Raw genomic sequence first — 27,350 nt, 5'->3', positions numbered from 1 at the left:
CGCTGCTGTGTGCGTCGTCTGGCTCTGAATAATGAAGGTGGGCCATTTGTGCCGATGTACTGCTTTGTCCTCTCACCTGACACTTAGGAGGGACAGGCAGGGGTGGTATGGCGGGGGGGGGGGGGGGGTTGCTTATACACTGATACTGCCAGGCAAATTCATAAGTGACAGGTGGCAGGGTAAAAATCCTCAGTCTATACATCCAGCCACCAATAAACACTCGCACTGGGATTAGCTATAAGGCTGCACCCTCGTTACCAACCTGAAACAGAAAAATGCACTGTAGCGGGACCGGGAGGGGGGGCAGAGTTCGTGCCTAATTGTGGCAAAGGGCCGCGTCGCCTGGAGTTACGCCTCTGGCTGTGGTCTGCTGAAGCCCCCCCCTACCCCCCAGGAACGTCGCCCTCCATTAGCCTCTCTTGGCTCTGTCTGCCACTGCACAGGATCACTTCTAAAGCAGTACCCACCCCCCCCCCCGCAGCTACGTTCTGACTCCCCTTGTGCAGCAGCAGTTATGGGAGCATAGAACCAGCCTTGGTCCCCTCCGCTATACTGGTCTGCTGGTCCTCGTACCGGCTCTGCCCCGCGACCAGAGGGGGCCTGGTGCCATGTGTCTTTTCTGGGGTCTGAGGTCACCCCAACCCCCTGTTTGATGGCCTAACCCCTTCTGCGGTACAGACCAGCATTTTCTCAGTGGAATATCGCAAGTTGCTAAAAAGCCTGCAAATCTATCACCCGCCGTCGTGGCCCCCAACCTCCCGATGACACCTTATCTCCCAGCCTTTGTTTGAAAAACGACTGGAGACTCAATTGCTTCTGTCACTCTGTTGGCTGAGTGCCATGTAATGCCAGGACGGCTTGTGGGATCAGCGTATCGAGGATGAAAATCAGCAGCCGTGCAAGACCAAGCTCGGAGATGTGGTCGCGAGGCTCTGGTCTCTGGTTGCCCTCTTCCCTTCGGCATCATGGGAATCTGTGGCATACACGCTTAGCCCCGAGGCAGCTGAGGACTTAGGGGCACTCACAGCGGCGCTCCCGCTGGTGACTCTGCGGAGGACAATGTTGTTGCTGGCAGACCCTTGTCAGCCTTTCAATGTTGCTTGTCATCACTTGATACCCAAGGAGAGGGGAGGGCGGAGGATGAGCTGCCTTGTGCAAATCTGAAGTGACTGTGGATATCTCCTGCCTTTGAAGGCACGGCTATTCTTCATATGTATGGTGTCAGCAGCAGCAGATCGGAATGTGTGATAGGAAGCGAGGAAGGTATGAATTTGTCAGGAAATGAACATTTAAATACATAGTCATCGCGCTAATCTGTGTTGTTATCTGCATTTGACTTCGCCTGTCGTAGACTTTGTCTATCACAATAGGGGATGACCTGGCATTGATTTAAGGAAGCGGAAATGCCTGACAGCCCAGGCACATTAGTCTTGTGACCCTCCTGGCCCAGATGGAGCTCACAGGCCTGTGTTTGCCCCCCTTGGTCACATGGGCTGCGCAAACACTAGGATTCCTTTGTGCGTCTCCTCATGCTGTTGACCCCCGGCCTAACCCTAACCCTAACCCTAACCCTAACCCCAGCACCCCATATTGTGTTGTTTTCTTGACTCCCCCTCGTAGATCCAAAGCCAAATGAGACGGCACTGAATCGTAGATGAGGGTGGCTTTCAGAAGCTGACCCCATGTTGTCCTCATCTGGACAAATAGCTCCAGGAATGCCTGCTGAAGTGGGAGGGCATACTGGGTAATTAGCTGCAGGAATGGGAAGAGTCTCCATGGAGCACTGCCTGGGGTCTTCACAGGTGTCATGCAGGCCCTCCTCTGCAGCAGCAATTCCCCCCAACTTTCTCTGCCGTGGATCCTCCCATCCTCATTTTCATAACATTCATACCGCCACACCCACCTATGTGACTCCCCAGGCTTTAGGCACGCCTGGCCTGGTCATCTAGCATACCTCACGTCTTCTCAATGGGCCAGTGGGTTTGTGGACCAGCACGATTTATCATGATAGACCCCACCTGGCAAAATTCATCATAGAGGACCCTCTACTGTTTGACGAGTTTATTATATGGGACTCCAAAGTAATAGGCCCAGTCCACCCTGGCAATAGGGCACTATAGCAGGACCCACAAAACATTCATGACGTCCACTTTTCCGATTGGCGCCTGACCAGAGCTTTTCCTGACCCGGGCCTCGGATGGCTGCTGGAAGCCTGCCCAAGGCTGCTACTGTGAAGCTGACGGTGGGGGCCGCCTTGTTAAAAGCCCCAGGCCTATCTCTAGCTTCAGGGAGTTTGTCTCCTTAACCTTCTGGCTATGCTCATTCTTCCCCAGTTCTCCTCTGATTTTCCGAGGTATTACACATCAAGGCCAGCACCTGTCCGTCGTGGATCTTTTTGCTTCACCGCTGCTTGAACGGGGCTATCATCCAGAATCTCGGTAATCAGACTCATGTAAGCGAGGGCAGAGAGCACTCTGTTCAGCTTAAAGTTGATTATCATGACTGGCATGCTTAGTCTGAGTGGTCGGAAAGTGAAGGCTTTTCTAGAAGGGCATTACAAATGTGGGATGCATCAGCAGGCAGTAGCGTAGCTTTTAGCATATTAATGGGAATATTTTCTGTGGATGGACCTGCTGTGGATTTCGCCTGACCCTAATTACCCGTTCTGATTGTTGAAGTGATTTCAGACTGGGATCTAAGTCCCAGCAGCCAGGCTGCCTCTCCACTGTGGCCTGAGATGCTAACGGTGGCTAATTCGCTATGCCCTGATTTGTCCCAGGGGACAAGTAGGACATTTAGCCGTAGCCTTCCTGTGGGGGTACCGACGAGGCCTGAATGAACCCGAAGCAATGCATCCAGCACAAGCCTCTTTCAGAAGGTCCATGGGTTACTGCTACCAGACCAACAGAACTGGGGTGATTTGTTAAGGGGCTAGTTCAGAGAGAATATATAGATGGGGTGGGGGTGGCAAGGTAAGGTAGTTGAACTTTGCTTTTTCTGATCAGAGATGGAATTCTCCCGGGTGGTACCATGGAGCACCGGAGGACCCCGTGCAGGAGGGGCTGTCACCGCGAGTCCCATCCTCCTCTCTCCTACATAAAGACCAAAGGGTTTCTCTCTCTGGGTGGGGGAGAACAAAGCATCCTTTCTTGAAAGGCAGAAAGAGACAGCGGAATCTCACAGGGCGCGGTTCATGCACCGCCCTTTGATGAAATGTGCACAGATGCGGGAAAAACGAGGATTCTGGGTTGTGAGACATTCCATTGATTTTTTTTTATCATAAAAAGCGCATGTCATCGCATTCCGGTAACAGATGTCGCTGCTGTAGCCTTTAACGGGTAGATATGCAAAATGGTATCTTGGCCGGTCTTTTTAGCTTATTTGTGGTTCATATGCTGACAAAAATGGATCAGTGGCAGAATGAAACACAATTGGTGCTTTGATGTACAATAGCTTATGTGTTTATTTCATCTTTGTTCCTTCTGCCAGCCTTATCTGGATTTGCCAGTGTCTTATTTCATGTCATGTGATTGGCCCTTTAACTGTTATCCGAGTGCTCAGTTTCTCAGCCTGAAAGTCCTTCGTGTTGAGTGCTATAATTAAATTTGATTGCCATCCGTCAGCAAACGGGTGGCAGGGAAGCCGGTCAGTCGTATTAGATCAGCGTTTATCAGGCAAAGCCGGGGAATTTGTACTGGAAAGAGCAGTAAGCCAGTTTGGCCTGTTATATGACTGTTGAAAAAAATGGTTTGCACTCAGACCTTGTTTGGATTTTGGTTTCTCTGCTGTAAATGATCGCAGTTAAAGGATAGGCTTGTTATCTTCGGGTTGAGATGTCGCATACCGTCTTGGAAACTTGGCCTCACCCCGAAGGCAATCGGCTGATTTACGCGCTGCCCCCGAATACTGTCTGATTGTCAATTGTCTTCCCTGCCATTTCGGGTCTGCGCCCAGGTCACAGGACCGCGAAGAAACAATAGCGGCTTTTTAAAGTAAAAAAAAAAAAACACACACACACAGAAGTCCATACTGCCTTTTCCCGAGACGTTTGTCACTGGTTTACAATGCTGTTTTTGTATTTGAGCAAAAAAATGGTGGAGCAGTCTCTTGGAAACAGCAGGGAGTGTTACACGGGGCTGGGGGGCCGAGTGGACCAAGGGGTCGAGGCCAGAGGGGCTACTTGGAAAATAGGAGAAGTGTAAACAATGAGCAAATAACGCAAGAAATGCTCTAGGGCACGGGCAGTGAGCAGTGGCTGCTGATTCACACACCGGGGTCCCCTCTGCCCCCACGATAAAGATGGCCTGGAAATGATGGACTCTCTTCCCATCCTGATCGCCTCGCTGCCTTCCCACACTCACTGCAGCCTGCCTGTATCAGTATAGGTTCACTGTGCTCTTACTAGAGGAAAGGGAGGAGGAAAGGAGGGCTGATCTCAAGCGGGGGACTGCCACTTATACTTCCCAATGTTCCCCATGGTCACTGGCGCAGTCAGTGCTCTCGATTCACTAACTGGCGGTGGGGGGGCAAGTCAGGTGCCACAGAAGCCAGTGACCTGTTCAAGTGATCCCTCAGGCTGTGGTTAAAGAGCTCCTCGCTGATTTATACCTGTCCAATGCAAGCCAGTGCTGGTTAATATGTCTGTGTGTGTCGTCCGTGGGTGGCTTTGGCCCCTATTTGGATGCACAATGTTCTTTTTGCTCTTTCTCCTTCATAAAATAGTACATTTATTAGATCATTTCCCTGCTGGGTGCCAGGAACGGGCCGTCTTTCGTGCAGTGTCTCTCCACTTGAATGATAGTCAAACGTGCTCTGTGGATCTCAGACAGAAATAGGATTGGGAAGGAAACGTATTTATGGTTTTATTGTCTTTCTTCAATAACAGTGGCCCACCTGGGGCTTCCTCGAGGACTAATACCCCTTGCTACTCATAAACATTGGGTCAAGTTTGACAGGGTGCTTTTCTCAGAGAAAGTGGAACCATCGTTTCTCAACATTTGTTGCCATCAGATTTGCTCTTGTTGCTGTTTTTGTCCCCAAAACACTGTCAATGAGGGCGAGCACCTGTGTAGGATGAACGCTAATCAGTCCACAGTGCAGCGTGAGGACCAGCAACCTAATCCCCGTTGAGCATTACGCCTGTGTTCACTGAGAGAGCGGTTTTATAAAGGGAGCGGCATTGTGGGATGCAGAGGCTGCGACCAGCCCGCGATAAGCGCTCTCAGGCCATTTCTTACACCACTCTGGCAGCATCCCGGGGATTAGCTGGGAACAATGGTCACTGCGCTGTCCAGGCACATGTCAATAGCCCAGGCCTTTTTAAGGACTTAATGGATGCATCTGATGGCAGGATGGTTGTGATGGAAGTTGGGAGTGATGCCGGCATGGATTTGTGCACCTCCAAGCTTGGCACTGCCAGTAACGGCCACAGGCGGGACTGAAGGTGTTGCCAGTCCAAGCAAGGTCTCCAGCAAGCTACACTGTCATTTATTCATTAGACTCCTCAATCCAAAGCATCTGACAAGTGGTTGTGTTTCACTAGCAGGTGGTGTTTCAACTCATTGGGTTGCATTGTATGGGGAGGTAGTTTGGGCGTTGAACTCCCTGCTGTGGTTCTGAACTTTGCATTTTCACCCCCATTTTGACCAGGTGAGTGCATTTCCCAGAATTTGTGGTTGTGTGTGAGTGTGTGTGTGCACCATGTGATGGCCTGGCATCCCGCACCCCCACCTTGAGCCTGATGCTGCCTGGCATGGGCTTCAGCTTCACCGTGAACCCATACTGGCTATGTGGTTGGTAGATGGATGCATCCAATTGGCCGAAAGCTTCAGATTAGTAAGTTCATTCAATAAATGAGAAAGTCAGTATGCAGGCTTGATATTAGGACCCTTCCTAGTGCAGGCAGGCGGTATCAGTCAGGTCTCCCTCAGCAGTCCCATTTTGATTCCTAGTCCTGCTCTTCCAGGAACGCGTGGTCCTGCGTCAGAATGAACCGCCTTGTGCTGAAAGCCACAGGAATCCAGCTCAGCTGCGCCGAATAAACTTGAAGTGTGAAGCAGCCAATCTGATGCAGAATAGAGCTGCAAGGCCGTCTGATTCCAATAATAATGGTGGTGGCTCCAGAATGATCCGGAACAATGGTCATCATACTTCCCCAGCTGAATGTGGAGCAGAAGCAGAGTGAAGCTTCAGTTATAGCTTGGTTAGATTAATAAAACATTCAAAGCGTTTTCTACTCTGATTTAATCTCTTCAGTTACCACTTTTGCATCTGTGCAGAATGTGTTTCCGTTAGCAGCCTGAGCAGATTTCATGCTGTACAGCCAGACGCTCCTTCTGCAGGGGCAGTTCACTGACCAAGACATGGTATTATGGGTAAGATGCGGTATTTTGAGAATACTTGGCGACAAAATCTGCCATTAACCCCCGACCCCACCCCATGTTGCCACGATATGGAAATACTGGAACAATATCAAAATACCATATTCTGCACTATAATGTCTGGATGGTATAAAGAATTAGATGCCACCCAAGCCTACCGTGAACAGTCTCAGTGTCGTATTCTGTTCCATAACATATCTGCAGGGATGTCCCTTTGCTGTGAAGTCAAACTGCCTTAAGGAACTCGCTGAGGGCCGTGGCTCTGCTCTCTGCAGACGCCGACAGTCTGACTGCACACTCAATCTCTGCATTTTTCATTGTTTTTGGTTTCTGCAGAGTCAGCAGGTGAGTGTGAAGCACATCAACGTTCCGTGAGCCCTATTGAACCACGAGCCAGTCCTTTTGCTAATGTCCCTGTAATCCACTAGTTCATTAGCGGCTAAGCCTCTTTGCAGGAGCTCACCTCATTGTGACTACTGGGATTAGCGTGTATTTTTACCCCTCTTCTAAATCACTGTTTTCCTGATGTTAAGGTGGGGTGACTTGCCTATCAAAGAAGAACACCTTGTGTAAACAGGCTCTTGCTACAAACTGCCCCCCCCCCCATGACCCTTGACCCTGACTGTTCATTGGGGAATGGGCTGCCGATGGACCATAATCCCTCAGCTTTGATTTGGAAAAGAAAAGCCTGGCTGACGGGTCTGGCAGGCGCTTAGCAAAAACGCTTTTGTGGCGCTGGTGTTTGTTCATTCGCCGTGCTGTGTGGTGACACGACGAGGGCATCCTGTGACACTTCCGGATGGCTCAGCCAGCCTGGAAAACCAGCTGGACGCAGCTGCTGTGTCATGAAGGTCGAAGCTGCTTCACAAAGGTGAAAGTGATGGCGATGCCATTAGCTATTTTCAGATGCCTTTCCCAGAGTCTGCATTTTTGTACAGTGCTACAGTGTGCTGAGGTCATTTAACTGCAAAACTGTGAAAAGTTTCATGCTGTTTATGAGCAAGCAAGTGAAACATTTTCTCCCACTGACTGAAATATAACTTTATATTTAGTTTTTGCCTGAACAAACAGAATGTTAATGTTTTAGTTTGGGGTAAATTTACAGCACCCTTGATGTTATGAGTCAAAGGACAGGAAAATCCCGAAGATAAGGTAACATTACGGTTCTGTATTAAATGTCCCACATTTCTGACTCTGATCCTCACCTCACCTTATATATAGGAGAATAAGCCAGCTGGCATCAGCAGTCATGGGAGACTTGGGGGGAAATGTGTTATTAATGAGGCTGCAATAAAATCACATGGCAGAGTGAGAGGACATTAAACGGGATCATCACACGACCCACAAACACAATGCCCAGTACCCAGAATGCACTGCATGTTCTGGCACTACCCATGTGAGGTAATAGGACAGTGGGGTCATCTGGAGGTAGGGGAGCAGGGGAAGGACCTTGTAGGGTTGGGGGGAGTGGGGCTATCGATTGGCCAGAATGGGAACTGGGGGAGATGGCCTTCTGGGTAGAGGTGGCCTTTGGATATTAGTGAACTCGAATTAGTGAACCACGTCCATCAGCAGGATGAGGTTAATGGCTGAGGTTGCATTAGCTGAGAAATTCACTATTCCAGAGCGTAATTCTAAGCAGGATATTAACAAGAGCAAATTGAGCGGGGGGTGTAATTGAAGAAAGTGATAGATGTGACGGACAGGGACGAGGCGGGCTCCCTGGTGGGGGTATGCGGGCAAGCAGCGTAACCAGCCTGCAGAATGGAGTGCAGGAAGGAAAGGAAGTGAGGGGGAGGGGCGTCAAAAGGGAGGATTAAGCCGAATTAGAGGAGGATGGGAAAGGAAATGAGAGCAAAGAGAAAAAAACAGGTCATAAAGTGTGGGGGCGCTTAGTGACATTTTATAGTGACCTCAGACTGGGGATATTGGGGAATACACAGGCTGAAAGGCACCAGTGGCTGCTCTGTCTCCACCTTTTATTTGAAGAGTGCAGAGAAATGATAATACAGGTGCTGGGGTCTCCCATCCTGGTGCTACTGGAGCCGTTAATACGGAGCTAAAGCCTGAAAAGCTGCCCTCTGCGGGGACTGCCAGACCCCAGGCACACTTATAGCTATTGATTTCTTTTATTTGCCATAGCAAGATATATAAAAGTTCAATTTTCCAAAAGGATTGTTTTTGTTATCAGCTGCGTCGTGGGAAGACCTTTGGTGACCTTGGTGTTCATGTTGCCAGAGCTTCCTCAGGTCGTCCTCCTCCAAGATTAGGCCTTTTGGAATGTCATCGGGAATTAAATTAAAGGTGAAAGATTCCCGAGGATGCTTAAGGGACGACCCATCGCCTGTCAGCCTGTGTAAAGCTCCTATTAATTAGGCAGCACCGTGTGGATGTCATGCATGAATATAAGTCACGCCGGACTGTATTAACCTTTCAGCCCCAGATCATCGTGCACAGAGAGCCTTCATTTCCCTGAGGAATCGTCCGTCTTCTTGCAGGGAGTTTTGCATCTGTGAGCTCGGCTGCAGGACAGACTAATGGTAGTAATATGCCCCATTGCCATCTCGTCCCTCGTAAACATGCCACCCGGGACCGAAAAAGGTCTTTGCATCTGTTTGAAAACTCCAGACATATGCCTGAAACTAAGTCGACAGCAGGGACGCACTGGGAGATGGTTGTGGTCACAGTCTCCACGGTCACAGTTTGCACAGTCATGGCATCATTGCGCCCATACGATTGGCTGTGGCTGCGGCTACACCTGATCATCTCCGCCGCCCTTGGTGTCTGACTTGTGTAAGTGGAGCTATCCTATCTCCCTCGGGTTTTGGTTGGATACGGCAACTCAGCGCAGGCCTCCACCAGGACCCCGAGCGATCCCAAACATCCTAATGAAACTGTGGGGATTATTATCTTACCCCAGAAGGCACCTGATGCCCGGGCTGTCGCAATATGTGCAATTTTATAGGAAAATAAAGAAAACAGTCAATAAAATGGCATGGAACTGGAGGTGCGGACCACAGCTGCAAGATCTACTGAAATTTACCTCATAATGGTTTGGTTTTCAGTAAAGGAATATTAACTAATTTACTAAATGATAAATGCCTCTATTTAGGTGTTCAGTTCAAAATATATATATTTTTAAATAACCCAACAACTATGATCAGGATCAACAGTTAGAAGATGGATGGATGGATGGATGGATGGGTGGATTTTTAAATAACAATCCCTATGGCATCCTGTTCAGAGTATTACCCTTTCTCGTGCCCTGTATTTTCTGGCATAAACTCCAAGAGTTCTGGAAGATGAATAGATGGATCACATAATCAGGGATTGACATAACTGGTACGCAAGTACTCATTCACCTTTAAAAGCTGTACGTGCGGCAGTCGATTGTTGTAGCACCATGAATGCGTACGTATTTTATGTGCGTTTGCGCCAATATGACAAGAAATGATCGTGCATTTTAACTTTTATATGCTAATTCGTACTTCATTTGCAAAAGAAAGGTTAAAATGCACAGTAATTTCTTGTCATACTGGCGCAAATGCACATAAAATACGTACACATTCATGCTCTTGCAACAATCAATTTCCGCACATACAGCTTATAAAGGTGAATGTGTACTTACGTACCAGTTATGTCAATCCCTGCATATAATACTTTGTAAGATTAGCGTTTAGATAACATTCCAAATTTTCAGCGATGGGGGGCTTGAGGTCACCCTGAACAGATTCTCAAACCTCAGCAGCTCGATGCGTGATCAGCATTCATCAGTTCAAGAGGCAAATTTACTGCCGTGAAGCCTTCATCAAGATTAGAGCACCAGTGCTGGGAGTCCCATTGTGTTTCTGCCTTTTGTTTTCAGGTTCTACCAAAGAACTCCTCCTCCTGTCACCTTCAGCGGGAATGTTCTGTAGTTTTGTCATTGGGCTCATGGTCCATCGTGGAAAAGTAAAAATACAAAGTCCAAATTTCAAAAGGTGAAGCATTTGTATCGTGGCGTTTTTGTAGTGTGTTCATGGCAATTTTACCACGCTGGATCATCATCAGTCTCACGCAGACATGGTGATGACCGCTCTTATGCCGCGCATGCAGGCGTCCTGCCATGTTTGTGGTCTCCTCTCCTACCGTCACGGTTTTGTCCCCAACCGAGGCACAGCTTGGTATTTTGTGGCCCGTTGCATGGCGCCTGACACTGACTCCTTCAGTCATGGCGCAGTCAGGAACTCGGAAAACTGCCGAGCTCTGACATAGAATTGCTTTTACTGCGGGAGCTGGGTGCTCCCTTTCTGAGATGGGAAACTATAAAGAGAGCGCTGAGATCCGACCATAAGACAGTCTTCTGTAAGGAGCCACATCCCCAGGGACCTGCTCGGTGGCTGGGGGGATTCCCGTAATCTAGAACCGCAACCACTGGGAGTCCCTGGTCTATGCGTTTAGGTGTGTTTAGGTTTGCTTACGTTTTTTAATTATCGTTCTTTATATTGCTTCATTTTTCGTGAGGCTGGGCTGTAGTTTAGTGTTTAAACTGCTGAAATTTGAAGTTTCTGATTAAAATTTAAATTAAAAATTTGTTTGTCTGTTTATGAAGGTGCTTCACTGGAATTTATTTAGTAATTACCCTGCAGAATTTGAAAGCTCTCACAAGGTTATGGAAAATTATGCTAAATAAAATTAAGATTTATATGCCCCTGTAGATGTCTTATTGCATATTCCAGCGCATGTATGTACATTTATATATTTGTATAAAACATATATTGTTTTTAATTTTTTTTTTTTTTACCAAAGCGATAGATTGGTTTGCAAGGACGAAAAGGATTTCAAAACCAGCTCTGACACACAATGCCAGGCCTTTGTAAGGCTTTCTGTGCAAAGCAGCAGCAGGGTACAAATTTCTGATCCACTTCAAGGTTAATAAGCTCTGTCTCAGTGCACTTTCTGCACCCACAAGCCAGCGAAGTGCATCCACCACAAAGAAGCCGCTTTCCATTTAGCATCTTGTCTCAAGCCGGGCATTAATCACTAGGGTTACAGTAATGGTTGTGATCATTACAGCAGAGACGCCTCCTGAATTTTAAGTGGGGTTTGCGGGCCTCGGGGGGCAGAGACTGCCAGGAAAGGGGGTGTCTGCTCAGCAATGGGGAGGGAGTAGACAGAGACACCACGGCCTAGTGTTTGCCTGCTGTTTTCTGAGGTGCTCACTTCCTGTTGGAGTGCACTGGAAGGTATGAACTGTTCAGAATATCAGGCCTTGATGCATGACAGGATTCCTCTTCATTGCCCTCCAGTCCCTTAGTGCCATCCCTCTCCATTCCTCTCTATCGTTCTCCACTACCTAATTGCCGTTCCTTTCCATTCTTTTCTATTCCCCTCTGCTGCCGTATTGTCATTCTTCTCCATTCCTCTCTGCCTAGTGCCGTTCCTCTTCGTTCCTCTCCATTCCTCTGCTGCCTTATTACCATTCCTCGCAATTCCTTTCTACTGCCTTCCTGCCATTCCTCTCCATTCCTTTCTGCTGCCTTACTGCCGTCCTCTTGATTTCTCTCCATTCCTCTCTGCTGCCTTACTGCTGTTCCTCTCCATTCCTTGTTGACGTTCCTGCTTTCTTCATCCCTTTATAGTCCATATTCTTAAAAGCAGGTAATCCCCTGCTTATTATTCTGTAATTAGTGCCATAACCCGAGCACCCTGTTATTTCCATATTCTGACACGGCTGATCTGATTATGCAAAATGAAAACATTGAAACAAGGAAGCCTCTTAGTTTGGTCTGCACCCTGTTCAATTTGCTTAATCACATGGCAGCGCATGGCCGTTATATTAATTATGCATATAGTAATATTATATCTGGGATATGGATGGATCGAAAGGATGAAAGGAGGCAGTCTGCATGTAATAGTGTGTGTAAGTATCCGCGTGTCAGACGTTTCTCTGGCTGCCTACTGTAGAATAAGCCATGCAGGCGGAAGGTTAATTTCTCACTATAGACACCTTTTAAAGGAGGCCAACCAAGACTCATTCAAACCCAAAGTAAACACTTATCTCATATTTTTAAGTTCTGATTGATGGAGGCTTGTAGCTCAGTGATTTCGGGTGCTGTGCTCATGCCCAGACAGTCATGGGTTTGAATCCAGTGGCCACTACAGTCACCTTGAGTGTGACTCTTAACCTCTGCTGTTCCCAGGCTTTCCTCATATGTACATCACTTTGTACCATCTATCTAATAAATATGTAGATGTGCTGAGCTGAGTAGAACACCACATGTGTGTTTTATGGTAACGACTCCCTAATTACCAACACATCAAACTGAGCATGCAGCTGGATTCCTGCCTGCATTCTTACTCCCGCCTGCTGCTTGACAGTCATGTCCATCCATCCATCCACCTCCCGCGACGAGCTGGCTGCTGACAGTCTCACCGTGCGAATTTCACCACGGTTTGCATGACCAGAATTTCACATAAGCCACAGGAATAGATTGGGCCCTGCATTCTGTTTGATTTGACACCGAGGAGGTAAATAATTCAGGGCATAGCTGAGCCAGAGCGTGCGTTGCAGGGGAGCCTTTGGGGTCAGTAATGGTGTTTTCTTTGGTTTTTGGTAGTTCTGATAATGAAATGGTGTTATGACCCTGAGATATGGAAGAGCTCAGACATGCCGTTAGCTTCCTCTGAGCGTCACCCTTCCTCCTTTGTTACATTGCCATTGATCTACATCTTTACTGCTGTCCCAACAGATCTATTTAGCTTGAAAGACTGGCTCAGCACCCGCTGATTGGTCTCTGTACTCCTGTTCTCTCAGCTGACTTGCATCCTCCTTGCATCCTCCCGCCACTGTGATATCCTTGCCCCTAAAACCGATCCGAATCAGAGCGATTCCCCGCGGTGCCGGAATTAGAGACCCCTGTTAGCTTGCTGTCACATCGTGTCCATGTACTGAGGCCTCAAGCAGCCACTTCCAGAATGTTTTTTTTAGATTTCCATTTACCATCCATTTCCTGCAGCTTAACAGTTTCAGATCCAGTCTAAAATTACCTGCCCCATATTGAACACATTAGAGGTGTCTGATACTTTTCTGGGTGCATTCGTCTTGGACACGGGTTCTGTATAATTTATTTTCTTAACCTGTGTAAACATTTCCCACACGTGTTTATCAAGCCATCGGTTAATATTAATAAGGTGCAATTCTGCACAATTACTGGCGAGTTATAAGCTAATCCATCAGCCGCGTGCATGCGAGAGGAGACTTCTTAATCCATCAGCACGGGATGTGGGCGGCATTAGTGTAATATCGGGCAGCATCAGCGGCAGTCTTCCACTGCATTATTCATGCTGATGTTCTTGACTGACTCTGGGGGGAATAGCGCACCGTTCTTCATTAATATTTCATCACTACCACTTCAAAGTGCGCCTTTGGGTTGGTGTTCACTGGATCTGTCGCTTACTTGTTCTGTGGGAGCTGGAGGGGGAACAGACGTCTACACAATCCCTCCCCCTCCCCTGTCTGCTCCCAAGGAGTCCTCCGATTGGCTGGTTTGCCAGTCTGTCTGTGAATTTGCACTTATGATGCTGTGTAATGATTGGGCATGGTCAGAAGTGGATAGTTCAGGTCCAGAAAGTAGAAAGTAGCAGATTTTGTTTCAACCAACCAGTTGAGTACTCTGTGTCTGTGACTCTTTATACTCAACTGGTTGGTTGAAACAAAATCTTAGTCTGGATTTCTACTTTCTGTACCTGCACTTTCCACCTCTGGGCATGGTCTCCCAGCTTGACCTCACTGCCAGTCACAGGTGATCAGAATCGCTGATGCCCCCTTTATCTCCTTTGCATTGGTTTAAAACTTCTGCATTGCACAAGTTCCCACAACAGTGTAGGGCTGGGTGATTAATCGAATTTTAATTTCAATTGTGATTTTGGCTTCCAACAATTATCAAAACAAAATTATTCATTTCACAGAGATGCTCCCATTTTGTCTTGTGTTATAAATCCAGCAAACCCCTTTCCAGCCCCTTTTTATTTGTTTCTCAGTTGAATCATATTTAGAGTTCAAGGAAATTCGCTGTTAAAGATTTTTATGTTAAGTAATAAATCAATACTATTTCTAAAGACAGTGAGTAATTGTGTCAAAAAATTGTGATCTCAGTTTTGACCAAAATAATCGCAATTATGGTTTTTGCCCTAATTGAGCAGCCCCACAACAGTAACGGTTTCTGTCATTCATGCATCTTCTATAACCACCCATCACGTAGAGGGATACTGGGGCCTATCCCATGAGGCACAGGGCCATGGTGGCAGGAGCGTACTCAGACACGGCTTCGGCTAACCGCATGCTTTTGGACAGCAGGAAGGGCTGTGCTGCCCGTCAGAGCCTGAGGCTTCTGCGTTACCCACAGTACTGCATCAGCTCTCTGTCACTATAATAAAGTTATCAGCTGAAATGTGGCTTTGATACAGTCATCACAGGCCATCATACGTGCTTCACCGGCACTAGTTAGAAACATATTGAGCTCATTAGCCCTGTATGGATGCCCAGCACAATCCTTCTAGTGTTTGCGTTACTCAGTGGAAAAATGGCAGCGCCAGCGGACGGCTGAAGACACAGACTACATCTTGCATGCATTTCATTTTTTTCTGGGGAAAATTTGTTCTCCATGACACATAAACATTTTTGGTTTTCCTTCACTACCCCCATTCTGCTTATGTTTATGTGCCAGTCAAAAGTTTGGACACACTTACCCATAGAAAGGATTATTTGTGCTTTTTAGAATAGCTCTGTAGCTTGTGATTCAGAAGGCTGCCGGTTCAAATCACTGGGTCGGCAGAGTGATGCCACCATTGGGTCCTTGAGCAAGGCCCTGAATCAGTTGCTCCAGGTACTGGCTGACCTTACTGTCTCCTCTATGCCAGTATCGTGAAGTGGCCTCCTGGGATGCTTGTCCAGCCTTCCTGAAGGAGGCCCCACATTGGCTGCTTTCCCTTCACTCTCTGGTGAAACTCCTCCAAAACCACTTCTGTTGTGTTTATGTCTGGTGTCCAGGTCATGTGATGTGACACTCACTCTCCCGGCACTGTGCATGATTGTTTCCCACATGTCTAACCATTCCACCCACATACAGTAACGAAGAAAGTCCGACTTGCTTGCTTGATTACGCGCGTCGCTGACCATTGCTGAAATACTCCAGATTCACCCTTGTCCCCACAGCCCCCCCCCCCCACCCCTTTTAGAGATCCCCTGTTGGGTTTTTGTTATCTCTTCCCGATGAAGCTGTCAGCAGCCTGGCTGATTGGTCTGTGCTTGGTGTCTCACTGTGGATCTGCTGGCCCAATCCAGGCCTGACCGTTTCCTTTTCTTACCAAGTGTCATCCTCCTGGTAATAAAATAAAGCAAAAAAGACTATTTTGCTGTTTACATACAAGAGACGGCTGGTCATACATGATTATCATCATGTAACATCATGTTCAACTTAATATGCAGTATGTACAGTGAATATTATCATATTGGCTGCCACGAAAATCCCTTTATCTGTCCATTTTCAATATCTGCCTGTGTAGTTTTGGTCTCGGGTCTGTGATTCTCCCCAGTAATTTAAGGTGTGAGGTCAGCTACAGTGTGAACCGTGAAATTGCACGAGCAGTGAAATCGGACTGATGATAATAGATAAAGTCTGTTATTGTGCGCGGGTCTGTGAGCCTGTCTGTGCCCCACAGATGACAGCGCCTCAGCAGCCAGCAGTATGGAGGTCACTGACCGCATCGCCTCGCTGGAGCAGCGCGTGCAGATGCAGGAGGATGAGATCCAGCTGCTGAAATCGGCGCTGGCTGACGTGGTGCGGAGGCTCAACGTCTCTGAGGAGCAGCAGGCCATGGTCAACAGGAAGGGACCCACCAAAGGTACCACTGACACCCTCACCATCATCAACATCACCATCACCATCATCAACATCACCATCACCATCATCAACATCACCATCACCGTCATCAACATCACCATCATCAACATCACCATCATCAACATCACCATCACCATCATCAACATCACCATCACCGTCATCAACATCACCATCATCAACATCACCATCACCATCATCACCATCATCAACATCACCATCATCCACACACGGTTCACACAGACACATGCAGACAGACACCCCGTTACTAATCTCCCCGAAAGCTCTTTTTTTCACACTCCGATTCCATCCAGGGACACTGTGAATTAGGTGAATATCACTCCCGCTAAACACTTCATAATGAAGTGAGCGTGAGCAGCACACAGTGCTCAGGGTGGGCCTGAACGCTGCGCTGAACCCCGCCAAACCCCGTTTATCTCTGCTCCAGTGATGCAGGTCGGGGAGGTTCAGTCCATCTGTTGACGTGTGTCTGAATTGAAATGAAATGGGGATTTTAAAAATTGCCGTGGGGTGGGGGGTGATGGGCAGAACTGGACTTTAGCGACAGAGTGCCAGTGATGTAGAAGAATCCCCTCCCCCACCGGGCAGCCTTACTCCCTGAGTCAGAGATTTTCCATTGCCATGCTCTCCTCTTTCACCTGCCTCCCTCTTTCCTGCTCACTCATTACTGCCTTTCCTCAGACAGCAGCAATGCTAACAAGGCAGGTAAGCTGCCTACCCCCTGCTCCACATACCCGGGGTAACCCTGCTCCACATACCCGGGGTAACCCTGCTCCACATACCCGGGGTAATCCTGCTCACCATCACGTCACCTCACCAACTCCCCACTCTGATGTGGCACAATAAGGGCAGTAATTTGCACAGGGGCTGCCCTGACACACCCAAAGGCATGCGATTGTGATGTCACAGGGCATCCAAAGGTGTGCTGTTGTGATGTTACAGAGCACTCAAAGGTGTGCAGTTGTGTTGTCATGTGGGAACCCAAAGACGTGTGTCGTTGTGATGTCACGTGGCATCCAGAGGCATATGGTTATGATGTTATTGGGCATCCAAAGGCGTGTGGCTGTGATGTCATGCAGCACCAAAAAGCATGTGGTTGTGATGTCACGCGGCACTCAAAGGTGTGCGGATGTGATGTCACTGAGAACCCAAAGGTGTGTGGTTATATCATGCGACACCCAAACGTGCGTGGTTGTGATGTCACAGCGCACCCATTTTCTTTTCCTCATCTTCCTTCAGGGGGAAAACACTTTATTGAACTCCACCCAAAAACTTGTATGTGTTTGATTTGTTTTGTCACAGCCTCCTAATTTAAAGCTAATGCAATAAATAAACTGGAGAGGCCCATCTGATTACCAGTAAAGCATCCCAGGAGACTACGGGAGAGAGAGGCCGCTTGACCTGACCCTGTGACTGACAACCAGCCTCCGACCCCTGGGAGGAATAGCTGTTCTGATTAAGGTCCTGTGTAAGCAGCTAGTCTCCAGACTGGGGGTCTATTAGCGACTCCCTGTTTGCCGATTGCTCTACATATTTGCCTGCTGGCTTCTGTAATTCAAAGCCCTCTCTTCCTGCTGATGTCTGTGGCAGCTTCTCTTCTGTTCCTTCTGTCTTTTTTCTCCACCCTATACATTATTTATGCCCTTTGCCGTCAGGAATTTCACGGCCCGCTGCGTTGCCAATTGCACAACGCGCCCCATCCGTGGCCGCCTGGCCGGGCCCTCAGTCACTGGCAGGGGTGCTGGGACTGGGCCAGGGCGTGCCTCTCTGCGCGTGAGGCCACCATAACCCCCCCACACTCCCCCATCCAGTCTTTTTCTTCCCCTCTGAAGCAATGTCTGTCCGTTCAGTAGCTCATTAACAGGCGGGCGTAGCGATTCAAACCGCAGCTGGCCCTGCTGTGATAAACATTTGAAACGATACAAGAAAAAATTTTAAAATTTCAAGTCTTTTTTTCCCCTTTTCCCTGTGCAGCAGTCCGATGCAGGGAAACGTGTGTCAGCGTTTTTCCGTCTGAGGGAGGGACTGATTAGCAGGGATGTTCCAACGGGGGGGCTGTAAAGAGGCGAGTTTGGACCGCTGGCAGGCCGGCGGCCTTCAACAGAAGCTCTTCACTCATGCGCGAATGGGGCATCTACAGAGCTTATAGTAACTGCCCTCGTATGGTATCCATACAGAATCTGCTAATGGTTTGCTGTCCTGATCGCACTCAGAGGATGAGCTTGGGACTGCCTTGGTCAGTATTGCATTAGCAATACCAAGTGATGGATACTTAGTTGCTACTGATATATTAATGACTTCATTTTTCGAGCCTGTTTTGCCTGTAATGGTCGCACATGGCATGTGTCTGTCTGACTGACCCATTGAAGAAAATGAATTGGATGGCTTACAATTGAATTTAAAGATCAGCAGCTATAGATTTTTGGATTTTATAATTAGATTTATAGAACAAAGAAACCATTCCGAGCACTGTTTGTAATAAACGAGTGCAGTAGATTCATCCCTCCTTCTACGAACACACTCTATAACAAACAGTCTCGTTTAGTCCTGGCACTTCAGTTTGGTTCTCTGCTTGGTAATGAATGGCGGACTCAGGCCGCACGTGCGCTCCGTGGACATTTAAGGAGTAAGGGGATAGATCACCCTGAGCATTTTTATCGGTCTAAGCTAGCATGCACTTTTTTTGGCAGCCATTGGAGTGACTTTTTTTCTTAGGGTTTATCTGCATTTATCAGTGTGATCATGGCCCTTAAATGTGCGAGCATTTAAAAAAATCATTAAAAAAAAAACAAAAATCCATTAGAAAGCCATTACTGTTGTCTGTCTCCATTCACCTGCATCTGCTGTTCATACGGTTTTATTTGGAGTAAAATACAGTTATGAAAAGCACTGGAAGTGCTGTTTGTAGTGCAGACAGGAATGAAGAAGGTTGCAGAAGAGACGCCAGAGAATCTTATTGGTTACTGGTTATTATAAGATTTCATTTTGATTTGAAATTTTTTATTGGAATTTTCAGGAACTCATCCCATTCGAATGTACAGGGATTTGCTCTTTATAGATCCCTGAGCTTAATCCCTGAATCACACTGTTTGCCAATTTTTTACAGTTAAATAATTTGTATTGAATTCAGTGAAATAATTTCATAGTCTGCCTTTCTGCACAACACAGATGGAGCTTGCACACATTTGGCTGTGAGCAGATTGGCGTTTCCCCTTTGAGACACTCGATGGCCATCTCATTGGCTGGAGTGTCCAATGAGGTCATGTGATATGTGTGGCAGTTTGGTGAAGAGCTGAGGAATTCTGACCTTGAGGGAGAATAATTTCATCTGTCTTGTAGCGGGAGGTGGCACAGTCGTCCCTCAGGAATGCATGGTGTTTGTGACAGGGTGTCACTTTGTGACACGACGCATCCCCCCCCACCAGTGGAGTGGGTTCTGGCCCCAGCTCTCTCACACCCTCCATCTCTCTCTCCGCTCCGCTGCAGCCAGGCCCCTGATACCGGCTTTACCCCTGCGGCCCACAGTCAACAATGGCACAGTCCTACCAAAGAAACCCAGCACGTTGCCGTCCCCCTCAAACTCCCGGAAGGACACTGCAGCGTCAGCAACCAAGAGGTAAGGCACCGTCCTCCCCGTTGATGCCATTTACTGCCTGTTTGTGACGGGGGCACCAGGAATTTGGGAGCTGCTTCTGCTGCTGAGCCTGTTGTGGTCTATCTGGGATGTACCATTTACAGCTAACTCAAACAGCAGTTCAGTGTCTCAAAGCAAACCTCCCTATCCTCACTGTAACCCCCCCCCCCCCCCCCCCCAGACCAATTGGCCCTTTCTGGACACCATAGCTGGTCTTTCATTTTGGTGGCGTTCCTTAGTAGAGAGCGTGAAATAGGATGTTTTGATGTAGCTAGCATACACCTGTTTGGAGAGTCATAAGGACTAGTTTTCAGCTTTGTCCTGCGCAAGTGTCCATTGTCTTTCCTCGGTGCTTGAGTTTCCATCTGTTAAAGGGTATAAACACTCATCAGAAAGGGTAGCAGTAAGAAAAGGCCCACAGCACGTCATCTGTGAGAAAGAGCAGCCGTTCTCCCCTTTGCAGAGAGCCACATGTTGCCATGGTCACGGCCGCTTACATCTGTTGTCACCAGTGTTAGGTCCTGGATTGGTAGGAAACTGGGCAGTGTGAAACAAGGCCTGGTTTACTTTTTCGGTTGTCAGATGCAGTGTACAGCTAGTGCCCAGGCTAACGAAGCTGCTCACTGCAGAAGAGGCGCGGTCATTAACACTGGCTGGAGGGTTTGATATTTTGCAAAATACACGGCTGCCTTTGGCTCTCCTATCTGTTTGTTTACTGGAATTAATCCAACCCATTGTCCTAGTCACGCCCAGCAAAGCCACTCTGACCTGGAGGCACTGTGCTGTTTAAGAATTTCTGTCCTTTTATTGTAATTACAATTCATTTTTATCATTTGTTAGCTGTTGAGCTCCTCTTATTCAGGCATTTGGTACATAATGCCACCCATTCAAGACTTGAAATTTTGTAGCCACTTATAAATGGATTTTTTATTGAACAACTGAAGTGTTCAATTACAGTATTGAAATTGAAACCCCAGGGATCCAGAACCATTTGCTCTGACCACGGTCTGCTAGTTCTTACCTGACAGATGTAACATGACTCCCTGAAACATCTCGCTATTCCCTGCTATGTTATATTTTTTAATTTATCTTTATTTATTTATTGAAAGTATTAATTAATTTATGTGTTTTCAGGTCTCTGAAGGATCTGCTGGTTTAAATTGTAAAACATGTTTCTTCGGGTGTGTAACAGCCCATATACACTAAATCCAAGGCTAGTAAACCAAGGTTGAAGTTGAACTAGTTGCGTGACCACTGTCTCTGCTGAGTAATTACCTGCATGCACAGCTCACAAGGGGGTAAATGAAACAAAGGTTGCACTGACAACCCCATTTAATAGCTTTAATTATGCTCATTGTAGTCGATTACAGATTGTTTATCCCGGGTCGCAGGAGTGATGTCTCCTCCCTCTCGAGCTCACTGGGACCCTTGGAGAACTTGGATAAGCAGTGCTGTTGCTGCTTTATAGGGGAACGGTTATATCTGTTATATCTGCTTCATGTCACGCCCTTGTTTCCTGCAGCTGGGCTGGAGGCATCAGTAGCAGATTAATGTTGACCAGGTTGCTGGTCCCACAGAGCCATCGATTGTGATACTGACTAATTGATTCTGGAATCCATCACTGTAAAAAAAATGGCTCTACTTAGCCTAATAGCCCCTGTATTCCCTGCAGGTAATCAAACACATGTACTTTGCAAATGTTTTTCTTTCCCCTAACAACTTTGGGGTTGAGTGATTTTAAATCACATGTGGTAACTTATGCTGAACAGTGGGGCATTAACCAAGCACGGATGATATCTCTGTGCTTGATCAAAGAGCCCGAAAATTGGTAATAATTAATGTACAGCTAAACATGAGTCCAATGGTCATTGCTGTTCAACAAATTTTAACCCGTCTTGTCTTCAATATTACCATCATCCTGATTCTGAAAACCGACGCCCATTCAGAAACACCCAATAAACTGAACAATTTTCTTTTTTTTGTTAGAAAATAGTGCCATAGTCCAGTAGTCAGGAGACTAGCCAAGAGAAGAGACGGGGGTGGGTCACATGCCCACCTTTCTTGCATCTCATTGGTTCATCCAGGGGAAACAAAAGTAACATTTGAGGTTAGCGGCTAACAATGAGAGGGCCATACTGAACTTGATAAAGTGGCTCTGCAGCCTGATATCAGAGACGAACCTTCATCAGTCTTTTTCCCACTACCCACTGTCAGAAGCACAATGGCAGCATGTGCTCGATATTTATTTTGCTGTTAAAGTGTCCTATGGTGATGGATGGGCGCAGTTGCGGAGGACTGGGAAATGGACAGCTCCATCCCTCCATCCAAACATCCAACTCAATGACGGCACTGAGGTAGTCTCAGGGATTCCAGCACAGCATCGTTCTGTGATTCTGCTATGAAGTATGGATTAATATTTGGGTTTTGAGGTACCATAAATCATCGCTTAGCCTTTAGGGGGAGCTTTGGAGCACCCTGTCAGGCAGTCCACACTTAACAAATACTCCTCCCATATTAGCCGGACTGCTTATTTGGATCCAGCTTTATGTCTAGGTTGAGCAGGGTAATCCTCCAACAGCTCAGCAGGAAAAGAACAGGGGTGACGTGTAATTTCTAGCTAAGGGATATTATGGGCATTTATCATGCGTGAGTGGTCCTCTCAACAAGTCCTTCATACCAGGTGCTCTGGACTGAGAACATCCCCCCCCCAGTGTCTTCCCCTGCTAATCTAAAGCCCACTCTGATCCACGGAATCCTGCCGTGCTGTTTGGTTCTGGTCCATAATCCCCAGCAGCTGGTCAGGCCTCCATGGCTGGGAGGACTGTGCCATCAAGGAAGGCGGCTAACAGACAAACTTCAGCCTGGAGGTTAAAGACGACTGAGAAGATGGTCACGGTTCCGGCCTAATCGCTTTTAAGAGTGAAACGTGTCCCTCTAACCCACGTGATTTTTCCTCTCTCCGAGATGCCATTCCCAGACAGTGTTATAATGGCAACAGAACAACCATACATATCGTACAAAGCATTACGTTCAATCAGATGCAAGATGCAATGAAGGGGAATGCAATTATGTAAATTGTTATGGTTTGAAAATGTAGATGTGCTTACGTTTGCAGCTTAGACGCAAGGTTCCTTGGCAGGGCAGCGGCTATTGCTGCTCGTTTGCCTGCTGTTTCTCAAACAAGGTCTCTTTCTCTGCAGATTGGGGCCAGCATCCCAGAGAAACACAATGCATCCTTCTCTAAATCACACAACAATGACGGGAGTGGCAGAAATACCTCTGTGGCTCCCTGTGCAAAAATTATTTTACAGTACATTAGATTTTATTTTTCAGTCCTGAAATTGCTTCGCTGCCTCACTAATTTAAGAAAAGCTATTAAAATGAACTCTGCAAACTCCTGTTTGCCATACAAATCAAATGGTCCATTGTGTTACCCGTTTAACTTGTCCTGTTCCTCCCACTGTTTGTCTCTCCTTGTCTTCCCTGTGTCACATGTGTCCCTTGTCCTGGTCCATCCAGTCTGTCCAGCTCATCCCAACTCTTCCGAGTGGCTCTCAGGTGAGGGTGCGGACTTGGCTCCGGGTCCCGGTTATGACATCATTTCCTCTTTTGCCTCTCTGTCTGCCCACTGTCCTGTCATACTTCCAGTACCCTGCTGCGTCCTTTTATATTGTGTGTTATTTTGTGTTGTGTTTTCGCTTCTAGACATTCCGTCTTTTAATTTGCGTAAGAAATTAGCCCCTGATGATGAGAGAGGAAATTACTCTTCTCTTCCAAAGCCTTGTTTCATACTCGCGAATTGGATTATAATGCATTGTTACAGGATGAGCTGCCTGTCCTCTCTGCACAGTGGATTTGATTTTCCACAGTGGCACAGCTCAGAGAATCAAAGCAAACTCTTTTCCATGGCTACACCTGGGATTTGAAAGCAATTTTAAAAGCCTCTCTGCCGGCCATTTCAAGAGGGAACTTGGCTCGCGATATGAGGCCATGGGTATAATCAAATTATGGTATCAAAAAAAATTCTCTGAGAGGCTGTCTCCTCCGTGGCATCAGCCCAGAAACGGCATCACATGAGGTCCACAGCATCAGCAGGAAAAATTCAGCTTGACTGAAGTGATTGTAATTGATTGTAATTGAAAATCTCACCCCACGCTTCTAACTCAGCGTAATGGCTAAGGGAGGGGTTCGTTCTCTCACAAGTCCAGTGTGCTCTCTCTGTCTCGTTATGTTTGCAAGGCTTTGACTGAAGTCCAGGTGAACCGGTGGCCCTGGTTTGCTGGATGTGCACGGCCGTGTGAGCGCTGCACGGTGGCCCCCCCCTCCTCTCCGGGGAGAATCCCGCTGTACGCGGTCTGCTTCCCGGATCGGCTCTGGAATCGGCACAGCCTTAATTGGATGAGCGCTGGCTGAGAACGAGCGGGCGGACTCCTCACTAGGAGCCACGGAATTGACTTTTGCCGGATTGAATTAGCATTCGGAAAATTGAAGGGTGACCGAGAGGGCAGGGCCAAATTTCCTATATGATTCAGCAATTTAAACATTTCGATTATAAAATAATGGGAGGAAATGAGGAGGGAAAATGGATCAGCGTCCAGCTGTAGAGCTGCTGTTTTAGTTGGGATTGTGAGTAAATAAGTCTCCTATTACGATATAGCCATCTGGCTGTGGGAATAGCTCCTGTTTCCTCGCACTTTCTGCCAGCTCTCTCTGCCGCGGTGCGCCGGGCCGGTGAAGGGAAAAGCCCCCCCCCATGTTCTCCAGCCAGCCTGTATATTTAACATCTCCCTCGGTGTTGATTAACTCCTGCCCTGACCGCGGCACCCTAACACATGCCATCTGAACCAGCAGCAGACCCACACGGCATTTTAAGAGGATAACCTCCCAGGCTAATGGCAGGTTGGCATGGGTTGATGCCCCCGCCATCCTGCGTTAGGCTGCCGCCTGGTCCCCAGCCAGCTGCTGACGGGGCTGCTGCTTTTCTCCATGAACTCCAGAGGAGATGCTGGCATTTTCAGAATAACTCAAAAAGCTAACAAAATGTTTTCCCGCCAGTGTTGGTGACTCATACTCACATTCCCATTCATTCCCACTGTTCAGTTTGTAAGTGTTGAAGCAGAATGCTGCTTATTTTTGACATTGCTTAGGAGGGTGTGGAATTTACCCAAGCAGCCTGTGCTGTTATCGCTGTGATTCCATTTCCACTGTATGAGACAAATGTTTATGCTGGGCTATTTTCCAGATCAGGTGGACACACAGTTCATCACGAGAACAGGACTATTGTCTTTGTGTTGCATGGGATGTGGGCTTTGCAGTTTTCCATTTGTTACCAGAGGAAAGATTCAATTTCAGCACCTGTGGAACATTAAACAGGCTGTGTTGTCAGAATCAGAATGAGATTTATTGGCCAAGTATCTCACACAAGGAATTTGGTTCCAGCAAATGGTGTCTCTCAAGTTATAAAGAAAATGAACATATAATTTGCAGTCAATACACAATATACAAGCAATACATGGATTATTTACAAGATAAGATACATACTTGAAGTGCAAACAACAATAATGAGCAGCAGGGGCGCCGTAAGGGGGAGGAAAGCTAGGACGATTCCAAGGGCCCCTGAGTGACAGGATTGTAACTGGATTGGTTTGGACTGGGGGGCCTAATATGGTATGCTTTCATGGGGCCCAAAATCTCTAGCAACGCCCCTGATGAGCAGTGCACATGGGAATGAGATTGTGGTGTTTGACCATTGAACACGATAGGAAACTCCACAGAAGGAGAACTAAAAGTAATATACATTATGTTCTGTGTTTAGAAAGTTTATAAATATTCAGCTGCAGTATGATGAAAAAAGATGTTTTGCAGGATGTTTTCTTATCCAGTTGTAGGGAGTGCATCTCAGATCAGTCCTGGGACCCATAGTAAAGTATCCTTGCAGACACAATATTTATAATCAGAATCAATATATGTTTTAGATAGTATTGTGGAGTATGAGCATAGCACATGTAACTATGAAGGGTTCATCCTTCGTCTAGCCTCATGGAGACATCACTTCTGCGTGAGTTATATGGTCGCGGCTGGTGATCTCATGGAGGTATTATCATTTCTCCCAGCACTGTGAAGAGAACCAGCTCCACCGAGCGCATGGGCACCTTGACGCGCAAGGAGAGCATCGGCGATACCAAGAGCAGCCGCACGCGCGCCGGCTCCACGGGCAGCAACTCCAGCGGCAAGCGGACCAGCGAGAGGTAGGAGCCGGCCCGGCTCGCCCCTGCAGGAGAATGGGCTGCGCGAAACCTTAGGGAACTCACTATACTTTCCTGAAAAATCAGGGGAAAGTTAGGAATGTTTTCTATGGCCCCTCGTCCCCGTTGTGTGACTGTCTGTTTTCTTCCTTGCCGCAGCAAACAGAAGGAGCCCGTGTTCAGCGCAGGTAAGCATATGGCCCAGCTGTGCTCCACCCCCCCCGTCCTTCACGCGCTGTAATGCTCTGTCGCTAGCATCTCGCTCATTCCACAAACTACTGCTCCCAATTTTCCTTTCCTTTCTTCACTTCAGTTGTTTCTTTCTCTCTTGCCATCTGTTTTCACATCGCTTACCTTTATCCAGAAAGGTGTCAGAAGCGAGTCTGCTCTCATTCGCAAATTCATCAGAACCCACCCCTCTGCGGGAAGCCAGTTTATGTTATTGATTAGCAATGAAATGAATCTGCTTGCTTAATTTTATTGGTAAGCCTTTAAGGGAATCCGTACTTAATTGTAAGGGTGGGGCCGGGTGTGTGTGCCTTGGTGGGGGTGTTACTGCTTAAGGCTACAAGGCATATGGCATATTCTGCTGAGACCTCACAATAAACCACTTGCGTTAATCACCCCTCGGTTGCCTGCCTTGTAAAATCAATGGGTTCCTGCAGGCCAGGGAGTTTAAATAAGCAGCACAAGCTCTCGTTTTGGTTTTCCCCAATAAATATGTAAATCATCCACGAGACCACCCCCCAAAGCTGAGATTAAGCTGCTGATCTTCAAAATGAAAAAACTTAAGCATTCCGTGACCCGAGATAACCCCTTAAAACCCACCCTGGATAATACTGTCCTTATTGTAAATGAACATAATGGACAGAAGAATAAGAAACAAAAGCAATAAAAAGTAATCAGTAGCTAACAATGTATCCAGCTAATGCAAAGTGACATCAAAACGACACATAAAAAGGGCAATCATATCAGTTCAAGCGTATTAAGCCCTAAATCCGGCCAAAAGCTGTGATTTGGCCATGGGTACCAAGACAGTCTGTTATTCCATTTGCTAACACTTCACTGTAACTGCACCTTCATAATGCCTTCATAAAGCATTCACAGAACATTCAGTGCACCTTCATAGCGACTTCAAAATGTATTCATGGATCATTAATAAGCAGCATGAAAGTATACCTTAACATCC

General features: G+C 47.3%; 1 protein-coding gene across 6 annotated transcripts in view; it reads left to right on the top strand.

Moving 5' to 3' along the window:
• Nucleotides 1-27,350, top strand: part of eml1 (EMAP like 1) — a 71,387-nt gene that overhangs the window by 21,940 nt on the left and 22,097 nt on the right. For 4 of the 6 annotated variants that reach the window (XM_023828295.2, XM_023828294.2, XM_023828296.2 and 1 more), the window contains exons 3-7: nucleotides 16,083-16,265; nucleotides 19,769-19,898; nucleotides 23,436-23,474; nucleotides 26,030-26,164; nucleotides 26,321-26,349. In XM_023828295.2, coding sequence (XP_023684063.2) covers nucleotides 16,083-16,265; nucleotides 19,769-19,898; nucleotides 23,436-23,474; nucleotides 26,030-26,164; nucleotides 26,321-26,349 — 516 coding nt within the window. The remainder of the gene's footprint in view (nucleotides 1-16,082; nucleotides 16,266-19,768; nucleotides 19,899-23,435; nucleotides 23,475-26,029; nucleotides 26,165-26,320; nucleotides 26,350-27,350) is intronic. The other 2 variants (XM_023828299.2, XM_023828297.2) reach the window with 1 other exon arrangement.

This window comes from Paramormyrops kingsleyae, chromosome 14 (genome assembly GCF_048594095.1).
Source record: "Paramormyrops kingsleyae isolate MSU_618 chromosome 14, PKINGS_0.4, whole genome shotgun sequence".
Lineage (NCBI taxonomy): Eukaryota > Metazoa > Chordata > Actinopteri > Osteoglossiformes > Mormyridae > Paramormyrops > Paramormyrops kingsleyae.
Note: the sequence above shows the minus strand (reverse complement) of the source record. Positions and strands in the feature narration are given on the sequence as shown.